Source organism: Nerophis ophidion, linkage group LG08 (assembly GCF_033978795.1).
Source record: "Nerophis ophidion isolate RoL-2023_Sa linkage group LG08, RoL_Noph_v1.0, whole genome shotgun sequence".
NCBI lineage: Eukaryota > Metazoa > Chordata > Actinopteri > Syngnathiformes > Syngnathidae > Nerophis > Nerophis ophidion.
Window position 1 is genome coordinate 65,209,761 of NC_084618.1, and position 18,472 is coordinate 65,228,232.

Genomic DNA, 18,472 nt, shown 5'->3' on the forward strand with positions numbered 1-18,472 from the left:
CACTCCAGAATGGGGCTGTACAGCCACAGCAAAAAAGAACGACCTCCCCCAGACGCATCCCATTGTCACCACTGACAGAGGGATGCCTATAAATACAGTATTTTTTTTTGTTTAGACATTTCATCTCATCTTCAGAATAATTTTTAAATCTTTTAGTGGGAGTAATGAAATTTATCTTGATTTATATTAATTTATATTGACTGACTTCATGTAAGTATATTCTGGCTAGCTTTTCACGCTAAACCTTTGTTTAATTCCAGCTCTCACGCTGATGAATTGTTTTTCTCCTTTTTTTGTGTGCCTTTGTGCCAGTCTTAGTTTTTATGTTTTCTATTGCTAGCTTTTATGCTAGCGCCCTTGGTTTATTTTGTCTGTTAGCTCCAGTATTTTTGTTCGTAGCCTGCTTTTGTTAAGTTTAATAGCATTAAAAGATTACAGTTGGTACAAAATGCGGCTGCTAGACTTTTGACAAGAACAAGAAAGTTTGATCACATTACGCCTCTACTGGCTCACCTGCACTGGCTTCCTGTGCACTTAAGATGTGACTTTAAGGTTTTACTACTTACGTATAAAATACTACACGGTCTAGCTCCAGCCATTCTTGCCGATTGTATTGTACCATATGTCCCGGCAAGAAATCTGCGTTCAAAGGACTCTGGCTTGTTAGTGATTCCCAAAGCCCAAAAAAAGTCTGCGGGCTATAGAGCGTTTTCCGTTCGGGCTCCAGTACTCTGGAATGCCCTCCCGGTAACAGTTCGAGATGCCACCTCAGTAGAAGCATTTAAGTCTCACCTTAAAACTCATTTGTATACTCTAGCCTTTAAATAGACTCCCTTTTTAGACCAGTCGATCTGCCGTTTCTTTTCTTTTTCTTCTATGTCCCACTCTCCCTTGTGGAGGGGGTCCGGTCCGATCCGGTGGCCATGTACTGCTTGCCTGTGTATCGGCTGGGGACATCTCTGCGCTGCTGATCCGCCTCCGCTTGGGATGGTTTCCTGCTGGCTCCGCTGTGAACGGGACTCTCGCTGCTGTGTTGGATCCGCTTTGGACTGGACTCTCGCGACTGTGTTGGATCCATTGTGGATTGAACTTTCACAGTATCATGTTAGACCCGCTCGACATCCATTGCTTTCCTCCTCTCCAAGGTTCTCATAGTCATCATTGTCACCGACGTCCCACTGGGTGTGAGTTTTCATTGCCCTTATGTGGGCCTACCGAGGATGTCGTGGTGGTTTGTGCAGCCCTTTGAGACACTAGTGATTTAGGGCTATATAAGTAAACATTGATTGATTGATTGATTGATCTGTAATTTGTGAACTGATGCAATTTGTTCCCAGTTTGGCTGTGGTCATTTTGAGTGTTAGACAAGCCTCCTCTCTTCCTGTTTTTAAATATCTCTTAAAAACATACTTTTATTCCTTGGCTTTTAACACTGAGTGATATCCATCCTGCAATGGCGCCCCATTATACACCTGCTGTGAACCTATTTCTTCATTTTAAAGCATCCTACTCATTAAGCTTGTATGTGATAAAGGTATACAAAAACTATGTAAAGACACGTAAACCTTTTTACTTCAATGGAATGGAACCTCAATCAATATCATTGCTAAGTGTATCTTTTTCAGGTTGATTCATTGTAACAAGAAATCTATTGGTGCTAAATGTTACATCAGTAAATCAAATCTGCCTTGCGACTTTGTTTTCTAGGCTGCTGCATCTGACAGAAGTAGCAGCTCTTCCGAACATGATGACGTGAGTCCGATACAACTTCTCCTCTTCCTAAGAGCTGAGCTCCAAATAAAACAACTCCCTAAATTCTCCCTTGTAGTCACATGATTCTTCTGATGTCTCTGTCTCGGATTCGGCAACCAACGCCTGGAAAAAACTGAGCGGCTACATGGCAGCAATCCAAAGCATTGGTGTGGGCAGTATATCTTTTCAAGTCATAGTTTGTTTTTTGGCTGATAAATAAATCATTTTGGACACAGGCTCAAAGGTGGAGGTCACTGAGGAACTTTCCATTGCCGAGCTGCTCGGCGATATGGACTTCACCTCTTACTACCGCTACAATGGCTCATTGACCACCCCTTCGTGTAATGAAGCGGTGGTCTGGACCCTCTTTAAAAAGTCAATCAAGGTGGACCAGAGCCAGGTAAGTGTACCATGAGGGTGTAGTGTCGCTGGAACAAACAGCCTAGAGAGGTGCAGCTTTATTGTAATTATGGCTGGTGCAATTATGAGAGTTATAGTGAATCGCCGCCCTCAATGCTTTCAATGACACGTTCCTATTGGTGTCACACTGGTCAGTCAGGTAATAATGAGAAGTGGAATTGCACATAGAAGGCAAGGACTTGAGGTTTAACGGATGCATCAACTTTTATTGTTTTGTGTATTTAAAAAGTTATTGTTGAGCACACAGAAATAACACTACATTTGACTCAAACTGTGGGTACTTTTAAAAACAAATACAATCTCATCCTGTAAAAATAGCACTGGAGATGCATTTTATTATACTTTTTTAACATTATCTACATGGCCATGTGATGTATTTGTCAGAAAAATAGCAGCACAGGCAACAAATTAGGAGTGTGCAACATTTCATGGGTAAAAGAGACACTATGTGAATGCACGCTCTCATTTTTTTACATAATGGTAATGTCGACTAGCTTAAGAACCTCAAAACAGAGGTACTATGTTGAAAAATGTCACCATTCATCTTGAATTTACTTTGATTCTGCAATAAGCCATTGTGACGGGGTCAGTGTATGTTTTGGTCATTTCGTTTTCTTTTAATGAATGGAAATGGAAAAACAAAAAAACTGCTGGTCTATTTGAGAACTATTTTAAAAAACTATACGAATACAAAAATCAAAAAATGAAGTGTTTTTCTTTTTTGGTGCCGAAGAGCAATAACTACATCTTAAAAAAAGTTTGATTATTAATTCATCTGTGATGAGGTGGCGACTTGTCCAGGGTGTACGCCGCCTTCCGCCCAATTGTAGCTGAAATTGGCTTCAGCGCCCCCCACGACCCCAAAGGGAATAAGCGGTAGAGATGGATGGATTATAATTCATATAACAATTTTTGGTTCTTTTTTTTTTTATTCTGAAACTGGAACCGGAACAAGTGATTTAAACACAGGACCACATACTGGCCTGTAAGAAAAAATACTGTATTATACTATAGTATCGTACGTGATCATAGAGCGTGATTGTATCTTTTTGCCTCCATTTCCGTGTGATACTGAATTTGCCTTGAGAGTTGCAACGTGCTCATGATGGAATAAAATCCCACCCAAAAATTTAAACAATAAAGGTTTGGACTGTATGATAATAGAACGTTTTTTGCATTAATGGACAATATTAAAGTTTAAAAGCTATGCAATCGCAAGAAATACATGTATTTTTTTCGGTCGAAATGGAAATAATGAATACATTTAGCAAGAAAAGATAAAGTGCTTTATTGACGCATATTATTTCCAGGCTTTCGCGGACCACATAAAAAGACGTGGCAGGCCAGATCTTGAGTTTGATTCCTATGCATTAATCTGTCATAAATATATTTTCTGTATGATTACATTCTTTGAAACATTTTCTTGAGTAAAAAGCAAAGGAAGAGGACATGGCTTACTGCTGGTCTGCTTACAGAATGTCGCTAAAATAATGTTTGCATATATATTTTTACATCATTAATTTCTAGTTCGTACACTGTAGAATCTACATCCTGTTCAATGCTGACATCATCATGTGTGACATCATTATTTTTCATAATCGGATTCTTTTATAATCGATGAAAGGAAGCTGGAGGCTTGAAGTCCTCCAGTGCTACACTGGGAGAAGTGGGGGCGAACGTGATCTAGCAGATGCATGTCTCTACAACAAGGGTCTCAAACTCAATTTACCTGGGGGCCACTGGATGCAGAGTCTGGGTGAGGCTGGGCCGCAAGAAAAGATTTCTTAAAAAAAATATTTTTAAACGTCTTTATTTTTATTTAACACAAAATAAAATCAAAATATAAATGAACAAAAGGAGAATTACGTAATGTGAGGCAATGCAAATTAAACAACAACAACATAAAAAAAGAACGGTTTGAATTGGTCCAGGTTATCGGGTACAGTTATCACAGACGGACAGGTGTCGCGGTGCGACTGCAGCCAGGCACGTAAGAAAATCCTCGTCTCTGTGGCAATGTTTCTGTCGCTTTCACTCATTTGCTGCTTTTCCACTAACGCAGGGGTAGGCAACCCAGAGCGTTGAAAGAGCCATTTTTGACCCAAATAAAAAAGAAATTGTCTCTGTCTGGAGGGTGGGGGTGGAGGTCTTGCTAAGGTTTTTCCTGTTACGGTGGCACAATTAGCCTTGAACGGGCTAACATCACGACTAACATGTTACACGTCTGATTTGCCCAGCGACTCTCTGTCGGAGAATCAGCGCTGGGGTCCAGTTTACCACCGTTTTTTATTGTTGCTCGGCCCTTCGGCAGAGTGCTTCAGATGCTACCGGCCCACTCGTCTACTTGGCCCGGACTGTTTACAGCGGCGCCGGGGGAGGGAGTGAGAGAGAGACACGCAGTGACAGAGAAAGCTCGAAAGAGAGAGAGAGAAAGAGAGAGAGAGAGAGAGAGAGAGAGAGAGAGCGAGAGCGAGCAGGCGGGTCAACGAGGGAGGGAGGAAGAGCGCGTGTGGGTCTAGTGGAAAAGCGGAAAAACGTTTCTCTGCTTGCATTATGCAAGTGACGTCAATGTTCCGCCCTCGAGAGCCATACACCACTCCGTAATTGGTAGATTCCTTCGGCTACGCACACAACGCTGTCAAGCGGCATTCCTATAAAACTTGCGGGCCGCACTAACATTAAACTTTCATATTAAGGAGGGGGCCGCAGAATAATGTCTCGCGTTCTGCAATTGGCCCGCGGGCCGGGTGTCTGGGAGCCCTGCTCTACAATGTTTAACCAGCAGAAGCCAGTGTTTTTTTCAAGCAACTGTTTTTATAACAAACATGGAATCAGCAATACAGGAAGCCAGCGTTTGTGGGTTTTTTGTAAGATGCAAAAACCTTGTTTTACTGCTCTGAAATGAAATTAATGCGTCCGGCGATATGGAAGATTACATTTCCAAGTTCATATACTTCTCTAAACTGAACTTTAACACAAATCAAATGTGATCATAAAAAGTAAGTTTTCATGGTGCTGCTTCAGACACAAACACAGAAAGGTAAGAAACAGTCCAAATGTTTGTTTTATTAAAACAAAGGAGAGCAAAATTTGTTAATGACGTTTGAACCATTTTAGCCAGAGTCACAGGCCCATGGGTTCCGTCGTAGTTATGCCTGCTTTTATTTTGAAAAAAATAACTTCCTGTGTCTGAATATGGCAAAATACGCATTTTGATCTGTTTTTCTGTTTCTGTTTACTAGGATCAACATTTTTTTTAAAGAAAATATAAAACGAGAATCAAACAGTTTTTTGAAAAATCTAGTTATTGCTAATCGACACCAAAAAAAATTATCAAAAAAACACTCCGTTTGTAATTTTTTTTTGTGTGTATTTTAAAATGAAATTCAAATAAGCCATTTTTTAGGGGGATTTTTAAAATGTCATTCATGTAAAGAAAATTAAATGACCAAAAGATACACTGACCGTGATAAATGAGGTTGATTTTGAAGTAATACTCTGCATCTCATTGAATTACCGTCATTTTTGCAAGGTTGAATATTGAATCACAATCTAAAGTACTTTATTAATCCCCGAGGGAAAATTGAGACATAAAAATACAGGAAACTGCTGAAAAATAAGAAACCTTGAGAACTGACACCAGATGTAGGCTCCACACGCCTTCCAGAGTGATTGGCTGCAATGGATGTAAAGTGGGGATAATTATTCAATTGTTAAGTTAATAGATCATGAGATAAAGACTTAGACAAACTTTATTGAGCCACAAGGCAAATTGTTCAAAATCTTGTGAGAGTCCCATCTGTCGGTAAACCAACAGATAGTCAAAGAAGGATCGTCTTCCGGCTCAGCCAAGTCGGTCCACAACTTTGCGTGAAGTCACAAGGATTTACAATACTCAAAATCATATTTTATTTTCTGTCTTACAAGTGCCCAATGTGGCCACATTGCGATGAGATAAGTCTTTCAACTCATTACTTTTCAATAAACCTGCACTAGGGACCAATCATTTTTCAAGCAACACACCCTTTTCTACAATGCTCGTACAGTTGTGTACATTTCTCCTGTAATTAGATTGATGTTCCACCGCACATTTCAGCCTGACACTTGTCAGCGCTACATGTGACTGAGGCGCATCCAAAGGTGAATCAATTAAGAGACATAAAATTGAAGACGTATTTAATTAGGTCCTGACGTTGAGCAACACAAACATAAAACAACATGATTTTTGAATGCGTTTGTCGGGATCTGACATTGATTTGACCAATGAAATTTGGTCATTTTTCCACCAGCAACTTGGATCCAACATTAGACATTAACTTTGTTTCAATTTACAAATGCAACTATTTTGCAATGTTGTATAGAAGTCGGGTTTATAAAATACATACCGTATTTTTTGGACTATAAGTCACACTTTTTTTCATAGTTTGCGACATATACTCCGGGGCGACTTATGTGTGAAATTATTAACACATTACCGTAAAACATCAAATAATATTATTTATCTCATTCGCGGAAGAGACGAAGAAAATGTCAGCAGATTACAAGCTGGATGTAATGAAATATGCAGCAGAAAACGACAAGAGGAAGCGGTGCATACCTTTGGAGTTGGCAAAGTTGTTTAGAAGCGACATCGAGGAAGATTTCATCGGATTTAGCGATTAGGTGTGACAGATTGATTGGTAAACGTATAGCATGTTCTATATGTGTAGCATGTTCTATATGTTATAGTTATTTGAATTACTCTTACCATAATATGTTATGTCTATATATCAAGATCTGATAACTCCATTACAGCTCATGTTATTCTATTCTGTGTTATATGTCTTTTATGTTGCACGATTGCGCCAGGTAAAATTCCTAGTTTGTGAACCCGTTCTCAAACAATGGCAATAAAAACTATTCGGATTTTGATTCTGATGTTAACATACCAGGCACTTTCTCAGTTGATTATTTATGCGTCATATAACGTACACTTATTCAGCCTGTTGTTCACTATTCTTTATTTATTTTAAATTGCCTTTCAAATGTCTACTCTTGGTGTTGGGTTTTATCAAATTAATTTCCCCCAAAAATGCGGCTTATACTCCAGTGCGACGTATATATGTTTTTTTTCCTTCTTTATTATGCATTTTTGGCCGGTTCGACGTATACTCCGGAGCGATTTATAATCCGAAAAATACGGTGTCTATAATCAACTTTGTATCAATGGGTGAGATATGCTGATTTCTGATGTATTAGTTGACTTTTTCTTTACCTTATTTACCTGCAGTTGGCAATGTTCCCCAACTGGACTGGCACTCGCGATGTGTTTCGACCAACGCAGGCTCTTCACGGCAGGACAATCTACACCACCGCAGGATGCGGTGGCCTGGCGCCCTCTGTGCTCTCCGCGCTGCTGCTCCATTTCGTTGTTTCTTTCCTGCACTAGCACACCCGAGTATATTGCATTATCCATCTTGCACTTTGCCTCGTTCGGAATTATTGCAAAACCTTAAGGCAGTGGTTCTCAACCTTTTTTCAGTTATATATCCCCTGTGAACATTTTTTTAATTCAAGTACCCCCTAATCAGAGCAAAGCATTTTTGGTTGAACAAAAGAGATAAAGAAGTAAAATACAGCACTATGTCATCAGTTTCTGATTTATTAAATTGTATAACAGTGCAAAATATTGCTCATTTTTAGTGGTCTTTCTTGAACTATTTGGAAAAAAAGATACAAAAATAACCCAAAACTTGTTGAAAAGTGATTCAATTATAAATAAAAATGTCTACACATAGAAGTAATCATCAACTTAAAGTGCCTTCTTAGAGATTGTAATACAGATCCATCTAGATTCATGAGCTTAATTCTAAACATTTCTTCACAAAAACATAATATTTATGAAACATGCCCACAAAAAAAATTAGCTGTCATCGCTGAATATTGCATTGTTGCATTTCTTTTCACAGTTTAAGAACTTACATTCATATTTTGTTAAAGCATTATTCAATAAATATATTCATAAAGGATTTTTGAATTGTCGCTATTTTTAGAATATTTAAAAAAAAATCTCACGTACCCTTTGGCATACCTTCAAGTACCCCCAAGGGTACGCGTACCCCCATTTGAGAACCACTGTCTTAAGGAGCCATGCCGTGGATTTAATACATTATCTATGCCAGGCCTATTATATAATCTTGTTTCAGGAAACGGAAACTTGGAGATGAAAGAGGAAATAGTTGAGTTTGCACACTTAATGGGTCAGCCATATAAACTGTAAGCTTACTAGAAACTTATCAGTCTTATCTGTATGTAATAAAATGAGCCTTTCATGGAATAAAGTGTACTGACTGCAACACATTAGCAATAGTTGTACAAAACTTTTACAGCACAAATTCATCAACACGGTATTCCACCAGGCGCCATTCAGATGTTTATGATGCCGTATACTCTACGGTCCAAATTAATCACATCTACAGCGAGAGTTGCAGTAGTTGTGGTGCTGCTGCTCTGATTTGGGTTGGACTATTTGCATATTGTCTGTGAACTTTTCCTGCTTACGTTTAAACGAGCTTTGTGTCATTTTGGTGATTTATTCAGGTTCCAACACGCATTTAAAAGGAGTCATGTATATTTTCGAGCTATTGTAGGCTGTCGTCCACAGCTATTAGTCAAAATATAACTTTGGATCAATATTTCCCTGCAGCATCCTAAAAGGAAGTAGCGTTAAAAAGAAATGTACTGTAAAATCCTTCAAATCTTTAGAGGTGCACCTTTTGGACTAAGCAGTCTTGCTATTGTGTTGTTGTAATGGGTCCTACTTTTCACTTACTCCCATGTTTTTGTACATTAGGGGTTTTCCAGTCCTTCAAATAGGGAATGATGCGCCCGTGCACAAATTCACACTTTGTTAGTGTTTTGTTTTTTCTTTCTTTCTTGTTTTCAAGCATGAGAATCATCTTTCCATGTGTGATTGACTCAATGAAATTATACTTGATTGTTCCAAATTCCACTTATAGGGGACTTATTATGCAAAACCACCTTTTTTGTTTTACCTATCGGTACCTGTTGTGTATTTAAGATATTCATAAACCATGGAGGCATACAGTTTCAGTTTATTTCGAACATGCATATGATACAATATATCCAGTTGTTTCATTACAGCACGTCCGAAAAGTAGGATGAAGCCGAGCTTATTTAATCCTACCCCTTTTCATATCATATGCAATTTTATCCCATTTCCTTGTTCTCCGTGACAGAACAGTGAATACATATTAAATACATATTATACCAAAGTAAGTAAACAAATATTAAATACATAAATATTTTTATCTAAAAAAAAAAAGGGTTCAAGATGTTCATCTTAATTCTTGTTCTGTGTACTTTGAACACTTGTAGTTTGAACAGTCTCTTAAAGTGAATCATATTGGTGCTTTCTTTGATGTCTTAGGGCAGGGGTCAGGAACCTTTTTGGCTGAGAGAGCCAAGAAGCCAAATATTTGAAAATGTATTTTCGTAAGCGCCATATATTATTTTTTTTAACACTGAACACAACTAAACGCGTGCATTTCTTAGTAAGACCAACATTTCATGTCTCTTATTCTTTCTAAAAACATTGTTATTCTGAAGCTAAATGTGGAGGAGGCGTGACCTGCGGGCCTGCAGCGAAGCAGGGTGTTGCCAGGACCAGCCTCGAAATACGCGGCAGGTGCGTAGATGGCCCAGCTGGGCCTTGTTATCTAATCACCTGTTGCTCTGTTTATAAGCAGCAGCTAGGAGGAGAGACGGGGTCGGGGCTGGAGCCAGAGTGCGAGCGAGAACAAAAGAGAAAAAGACAAATGCTGGAAAGCAACTGAGAGACTTACTGAAAAATAAAACAATATTGTAACCCTGAAACAGGCTCTCATGTCGGTGCTTGGTGGTCTGAAGAACCCCCAGGAGGGAAAGCCCAACACTAACCAATAATAAATAAATTATTTCTTACCATTAACGTAACTTCTTGAACATAAAAATGCATGAGAATGTTTTATATTTTGAATGTTATTTTTCATTACAAGTGGAATTATTCATTACTTATCGTGTTAAGCAGCGTCAGCTCAGATTTATCTGAGAGACGGATGCGGTCATCAAAAGAGCCACATCTGGCTCGCGAGCCATAGGTTCCCTACCCCTGTCTTAGGGTAATCAATTCCATAATTTAATTCCAAATAAATATGCTAAAGGTTTTAAGTGTTGTAAGAGCATACAAATGCTTTAAATATGATTATTCTCTAAGGTTACTATTGCTTCTCTTTTGTTGAGAAGAATTGTTGTACATTCTTGGGTAGCAGGTTATAGTTTGCAAATGCACCAAATTGTTGAATTTCTAAAGTTTTGATTTAATAAATAAAGGGTTTGTATGTTCTCTATATCCAACATTATGTATTATTCTAATTGATCTTTTTTGTAACACCAATACCTAATGAAGCGCACATTTGTAGTTGTTTCCCCATATTTCTACACAATAACTCAGATATGGTAACATTAGCGAGCAGTACAGAATATGAAGTGATTTTTGGACAAGAACATGTTTTGCTTTATTCATTATTGACATATTTCTTGCTACTTTATGATGTATATTTTTTACATGAGATTTCCAATTCATTTTATTATCTATTGTTACACCTAAAGATGTCTTTTCTTTTACCTTTTCAAAGTTTGCTCCGCCAATTCGTATTTGTGTTTGACTTTCTCTTCTACTGTTACAAAATAGCATTATTTTAGTTTTATTGATATTCAAAGATAGTAGATCATTTATATAGCCATTAATCACAAGTGCCTCAAAGGGCTTCATGGACCAAAACGACATCCACGACATCTACGACATCTACGACCGGGCAAGAAAAAAACTCAATCCAATATCAACAATGAGAAACCTTGGAAGGGACCACAGACTATAAAACCATATAAGGGACCCATCACCTCCCTGCTTGGCACTCAGCATCAAGGGTTGGAATTGGGGGTTATATCAACAAAATTATTGCCGGGCGTGGCCACCGCTGCTGCTCAGTGCTCCCCTCACCTCCCAGGGGGTGCAGAGGACAAAATTCACCACACCTAGAGTGTGTGTGACAATCATTGGTACTTTAACTTAACTTAACTTAAGATGTGGGGACCTCCCCACCCCGTGGGTGACCGGGTGCCATGAATGCTGAGTGGGTACTGTTAATAATGTGAGAGAGTAAAGTCCATCAGGAGGCCAGCAGGGGGATCCTCTTGCAGTGCAGAGACGTCGCCAACTGATGCATAGAGGAGTGGTCCACCCTGTGTCCCGACTTGGAGAAGCTAGCGCCTCCTCTGTGGAAACTGATCCATGGCCACCTGATAACTTCTCCACGCAGGTGAAAGGGGTCAAAGCAGAAAAGGAGTGGCAGGTCAGCTATTTAAAGCAGACCAGGCATGCAAATTAATTATTTACGGCCCCTGGGATGATATTTGATTAGTATAAGAACTGGCCCGCAGGCCACAGCCACCTGCTGCTGTTTTCCACGCACCAATACTCCATCAGTGTTGGCGCTAGGAATTTTAAAAATGGGGTCCAACAGTAAATTTTTGGGGGTACCACTTTTTTGTAACTGTTTTGAAAACAAATGATAAATGTATGCATTATCATGTTATATCTTACATTCTATATTATGTTTTGGAAAAATGTTGTCATAAATGTTACTTAATTAATTAAAAAAAATAATACAAAAGAAAAACATTTTTTTATGCGTATGTAAATGTGTTCAGTTATAAACATTCTTTCACTTTCTTCTTTCCTTCATGGATCTAAAGTTAAAGTTAAAGTTAAAGTACCAATGATTGTCACACACACACACTAGGTGTGGTGAAATGTGTCCTCTGCATTTGACCCATGCCCTTGATCACCCTCTGGGAAGTGAGGGGAGCAGTGGGCAGCAGCGGTGCCACGCCCAGGAATCATTTATGGTGATTTAACCCCCAATTCCAACCTTTGATGCTGAGTGCCAAGCAGGGAGGCAAGGGGTCCTATTTTTATAGTCTTTGGTATCACTCGGCTGGGGTTTGAACTCACAACCTACCAATCTCAGGGCGTACACTCTAACCACTAGGCCACTGAGTCTAAACTTTAGTGCGGCCGGTATTTTTTTCTATATTTTTATTGTAATATTTAATTAATATGGCTTCACGGTGGCAGAGGGTTTAGTGCGTCTGCCTCACAATACGAAGGTCCTGCAGTCCTGGGTTCAATCACAGGCTCGGAATCTTTCTGTGTGGAGTTTGCATGTTCTCCCCGTGAATGCGTGGGTTCCCTCCGGGTACTCCGGCTTCCTCCCACTTCCAAAGACATGCACCTGGGGATAGGTTGATTGGCAACACTAAATTGGCCTTAGTGTGTGAATGTGAGTGTGAATGTTGTCTGTCTATCTGTGTTGGCCCTGCGATGAGGTGGCGACTTGTCCAGGGTGTACACCGCCTTCCGCCTGATTGTAGCTGAGATAGGCCCCGGCGCCCCCCGTGACCCCAAAAGGGAATAAGCAGTAGGAAATGGATGGGAAATTTATGGAACATGTCCACAAAAAAAATCTAGCTGTCAACACTGAATATTGTATTGTTGTATTTCTTTTCAGTTTATTACATTCATATTTTGTTGAAGTATTATTCAATGAATACGTTTATAAAGGATTTTTGAATTGTTGATTATTTTTAGAATATATAAAAAAATATCACGTACCCCTTGGCATACCTTCAAATACCCCCAGGGGTACGCGTACCCCCATTTGAGAACCACTGTCCTAAGTTGACATTTTTGATGAAAAAAACAGTTATGATTTTGGTTTACAGAGTAAAAGACGAAACACTTTTTTCTCTCTAAACACATACATTTATCCCAATATGGCCAAGGCTACGCATTATTCTGGGTTTCTTGCAGATCGTCATCATCACTAAAAGAAACATGTTGTCTGTGAGAGAGAATCCCTCTGCCATTTTCAAGTAGGTTTCTTTTTTTCAAGTCAACAACTAGTCTTTGAACTCCCTGGGAGCATGTGTCATCAGAGAGACTGTTATGATTTTACTTGTTGGTTTACATGACCCGCCTTATCTTGCTTCTGATTGGCCGGTCCGTAATGTTTCGCCCCAACCTTAGCCAATGGTGACCCAACCAATCATCATGGATTTTCTCCGTACGTATGCACCCGTCCAAAGGCAAAACCTAGTAACGCACTTCCAGCTGATTTTGAGAAAACAAAGGAAAACCAATCTATCTTGATGCTGTCTTACAAAGATCTACAAAGTCATCAAACGTATAGATGTTTTCTTGAGCTTTCATTTTCTTGCCGATTGAGCCATGGATTGAATCTGCTCTCATGAACGTGTACCTTTTCTCCAGATATTTTATCACAATCTCGGGTGGGCCCCATTCTGCGTTTGCACATTGGGCAAGTGCCGTGTACAGCGTCCAGTTTTTATTTTGACCTCCACAGTTATCTGCCCAAAAGAGTATGCAAGGGGAAGAATCAAGGACAATACATTTAATGAAGGTACTTGCAACGTCCTGGGCCAATCTTCCAAATATCCCCTCGTGCCATAATATCACATAATCAGGTTGACCGTCGGCCCCCATTCGTGCAAATGTCTCATTAAAGACAATAAGGCGACTGACAAAGAAGCTCCGATTGATCCCTTGAGATACTAGGTTTTTCTGTTGTATCTCAGGGTTATGTGGTAGTTGCTAGGTCCTGCCATGCCCGTAAATAGCTTACTTACTGAACAAATTACAATATCGCATACACTAATGTAAAGCATATCACCTAGGAACTCCAAAATTATTATCAGCTTAGTTTTGACCAAAATTGAGTTACTGGGTTTTGCCTTTGGACGGGAGTATGGATGTTCTCATACATTCAGGTCATTCAATTATCTCCATATTGTTTGGCCTGCATTAGCAGTGCATTTTATTTCTTCTGGTCTAAAAGTAGCTAAGCTACAGAAATCGCTACTTGTTCAAAAAGTAGTGAATCTACCGCCAAGCTCTTGGGAAATGTAGTTAAGCTACAAAGTTTCTGTCATGTCTGATCATGATTTTGTGTGACCGTGCTGCCCTGAGCATCCCCGATCTTGTTGGTTTTTGAAGCTAAGCACTGTCTGGCCTGGTTAGTACTTGGGTGGGAGACTGCTTAGGAATACCAGGTGCTGTTTGACCTTTGGACTCTTTAAGTTCCTTTTTTTTTCTCACTCTTTTTTGTCACCATGATGACCAATCAGTTCACCTGTCATGTCTCACACCTGCTTTCAATCACCACATCTCTTTTTAAACTTGTCATTTTATGTTGGTCGTCCTGGCGTCATTGTGTTTCTTTTCATGCTTTGTCCATGCCAGTTTTTTCGTGCCAAAGTCCTTGCTACTCTTGTCCAGCCATAGTAAGTGTTGTTTGCATTATGTTCATAGTTTGTTAAAGTGTTATTTTTGTCCCTTTCCCAAGTTGTGCCTCCCCAGCGACTGCTTTTTGTTTGTACTTTTTTTTAGTTAAAATTAACTCATGTTTTTACCTGAACGCCACTGTGAAAGTTCAATCCACAATGGATCCAACACAGTCGCGAGAATCCAGTCCAAAGCGGCTTCAGGATGGAGGGAAGTGGTGTTCTGTGGGGATTAGCCTTCTGCTTTGTTTTTAGCCCCGCTCGGCATCCGCGTTTCCGATCACACCGCTGGCGTCTGCTCCGTAGACGGCCCCCGCTGCTACTATACTCCCCTGCTTCACAGGCCGCTGGATGTAGCCGCCGGCGTCATGTAAATCAGTGGTCCCCAACCACCGGGCCATGGCCCGATTGGTACCGGGCCGTGGCCCGATTGGTACCGGGCCGCAGAATAATTTTTTATAAAAAAATTAAAAAAAAAAAAAAATATATATATATATATATATATATTTTTTTTTTTATTATTTTTTTTATTTATTAAATCAACATAAAAAACACAATATACACTTACAATTAGTGCACCAACCACAAAAACCTCCCTTTTTCATGACAAAGAAAGAAAAAAAAAAAAAAAAAAAGGACTTATTTTGAATTTATTCAAACAAGTGAAGACCAAATCTTTAAAATATTTTCTTGGATTTTCAAATTCTATTTGAGTTTTGTCTCTCTTAGAATTAAAAATGTCGAGCAAAGCGAGACCAGCTTGCTAGTAAATAAATACAATTAAAAAAATAGAGGCAGCTCAATGGTAAGTGCTGCTATTTGAGCTATTTTTAGAACAGGCCAGCGGGCGACTCATCTGGTCCTTACGGTCGACCTGGTGCCCGCAGGCACCGCGTTGGTGACTCCTGCAGTGGAGGGTAACAGTTTCTTCACAGAATAAAATGTATGCACTAAGCAAGCATGTTAAAATATCTTTCCCACAGTCAAAAAAAAAAAAAAAAAAAAAATTCCCAATCTGTCAAGTCATGACGCCTCTTTAATGTCTCAGGTGCATCCTCATTCCAGATGGTGGTGTTTTTTGCGACCGCATTTTTAAATTCCATCCATCCATCCATTTTCTACCGCTTATTCCCTTTCGGGTTCGCGGGGGGCGCTGGCGCCTAACTCAGCTACAATCGGGCGGAAGGCAGGGTACACCCTGGACAAGTCGCCACCTCATCGCAGGCATTTTTAAATTGTAACCTATATTTTGGTAGAAACGGGGTGGCATTGTGGTCAGACATACCCAGAGGTGTGGTTTGGAAACGTATGCACCAGGTATGATTCTTTAGCTTGTTGGAATTGCTCCAATTTGCTCCAGGCTAGGAAGATGTGTTGATATATCACACCTGTTAAAATCACCCAGTGTGACTTCGGGCTGCGGGTTTTCCTGTTGGTCCTGTTCTAATTTTCAGATGTGTACTCGGCTGCCAACACGATGGGACAGTGTGCCTCCCAATACGAAGGTTGTGGGTTCGATCGCTGGGCTCGGGTTCTTTTTGTGGGGAGTTTACATGTCCTCCCCGTGACTGCGTGGGTTGCCTCCGGGTACTCCGGCTTCCTCCCAAAGACATGCACCTGGGGATAGGTTGACTGACAACACTAATTTGGCCCTAGTGTGTGAAGTGAAGTGAATTATATTTATATAGCGCTTTTCTCGAGTGACTCAAAGCGCTTTACATTGTAAAACCCAATATCTAAGTTCCATTTTTAAACTGGGAGCAGGTGGGTAAAGTGTCTTGCCCAAGGACACCACAGCCGTGATTAGGATGGCAGAAGTGGGGATCGAACCTGGAACCCTCAAGTTGCTGGCACGGCCACTCTACCAACCGAGCTATACCGCCCCGAATGTGAGTGTGAATTTTGTCTATTTTTGTTGGCCCTGCGATGAGGTGGCGACTTTTGGGCCAGTGTGTGTGTGTGTGTGTGTGTGTGTGTGTGTGTGCGTGCGGTGTGTGTTTTGTCTCGTCTTGTCTTGTCTCATAGTATTGTTAGTGTACAGGAGTTTTTCTTGTTTTTGTTTATAGAGTATTGTTCTTGTATTATATTGTTTATGTTAAATGTGGAATGAGCCTTGCATAAATATCTCTGCCAATGTAAAAAAAAAACTGTGTTTAGTTGTACTGTGCAGGTTTGAAATAAATATTTCAATTCAATTCAATGTGGTCCTAGTGGCTTCATCTGGCCAGGATCTTCAGCTCTCACTGGATCGGTTCGCACCAGGAGGTGGAGTGCCATCTCCGGGTTGGGGAGGAGACCCTTCCCAAGTGGAGGAGTTCAAGTACCTAGAAGTCTTGTTCACGAGTGAGGGAAGTGTGCATCGTGAGATCGACAGGCGGATCGGTGCGGCGTCTCCAGTAATGCGGACGCTGTATCGATCCGTTGTGGTGAAGAAGGAGCTGAGCCGGAAGGCAAAGCTCTCAATTTACCGGTCGATCTACGTTCGCATCCTCACCTATGGTCAAGAGCTTTGGGTTAATACCGAAAGAACAGGATCACGGATACAAGCGGCCGAAATGAGTTTCCTCCGCCGTGTGGCGGGGCTCTCCCTTAGAGATAGGGTGAGAAGCTCTGCTGTCTGGGGGGAGCTCAAAGTAAAGCTGCTGCTCCTTCACATCGAGAGGAGCCAGATGAGGTGGTTTCGGGCATCTGGTCAGGATGCCACCCGAACGCCTCCCTAGAGAGGTGTTTTGGGCACATCCAACCGCTAAGAGGCCACGGGGAAGACCCAGGACACGTTGGGAAGACTATGTCTCTCGGCTGGCCTGAGAACGCCTCGGGATCCCCCAGGAAGAGCTGGACGAAGTGGCTGGGGAGAGGGAAGTCTGGGCTCCCCTGCTTAGGCTGCTGTCCCCGCGACCCGCCCTCGGATAAGTGGAAGAAGATGGATGCATGGATGGATGATCTACATATATATATATATATATATATATATATATATATATATATATATATATATATATATATATATATATATATATATATATATATATATAGGAAAGAAATTAAGAAAACTTAGCTAGCTAGCATGCGGCGGTCTGTGAAGCTGACTGACGCTATGTAATTTCGGACTTTATAAATGTATATATATATATATATATAAAGCAATTCAAACAGAAAATGTCACATCAAGGTACAATTGATTCTGATTGCACAGGAATTACCTTATTATCAAAAACACAGCAGTAGGGTGGATTTAGCTACGGCGGCCAGGTGATTGTATAGCTGGAGGTGGCAGCAGGTTATCGCTCGTCCATCCATCGGTACTTGGCAACTTCAGAGTTATCATGTGCGGAATGATACTTGAATATTGATAAAAGGAGTGCCAGATCTTTGTGCTCTAAAATTGATTTTCAAATCAAAATGTCGATACTCTGATAGTACATGTTTTGTCATGATCCACGACTTGGATCATGTCACATTCTGGTTTCTTTCTGTTTTGTATTTCGTCTTGTTATGTGACTCCCTTAGTTCCGGGTGGCACTTCCCGTTTTGTTCCGTTTCTATAGTTACCCATTTGTGTCACCTGTTTTCCACACACACCTGATTGTTGATTATCCCTTCTATTTAAGCCCGCCTTTGTTTGCCATTTGTTCTCGGACTCTTATTTGCTTCCATGCAACAGGTGACGTCGCTCTTCCCGCATTGCGGTAAAGACTTTTCGTATTCATTAGCTTCCACGCTATTCTTTTGTTTGCTTGTCCCTAGTTTACATGACCAGCGCTTTTTGTTCCTTCTAGCTCCCATGCTAGTTCGGTTGGTTTATCTCTAGTGCCTTTGTGCCAGTATTTCTGTTATTAGTTTGTTTTTGTAGTTAGAAATACATTGTCATTCCTACCTTCGCGCTGTGTTCCATCTC

The 18,472-nt window shown here is 40.4% G+C and overlaps 1 protein-coding gene across 3 annotated transcripts in view; it reads left to right on the plus strand.

The window, feature by feature from the left end:
* LOC133558193 (carbonic anhydrase 4-like) overlaps positions 1-9,163 on the plus strand; it is a 46,596-nt gene extending 37,433 nt beyond the window's left edge. For all 3 annotated transcript variants that reach the window (XM_061909392.1, XM_061909393.1, XM_061909394.1), the window contains 4 exons: positions 1,708-1,752; positions 1,829-1,919; positions 1,989-2,152; positions 7,442-9,163. In XM_061909392.1, coding sequence (XP_061765376.1) covers positions 1,708-1,752; positions 1,829-1,919; positions 1,989-2,152; positions 7,442-7,600 — 459 coding nt within the window. In that variant the 3' untranslated portion in view covers positions 7,601-9,163. The remainder of the gene's footprint in view (positions 1-1,707; positions 1,753-1,828; positions 1,920-1,988; positions 2,153-7,441) is intronic.
* The last annotated feature ends 9,309 nt before the right edge of the window (positions 9,164-18,472 follow it).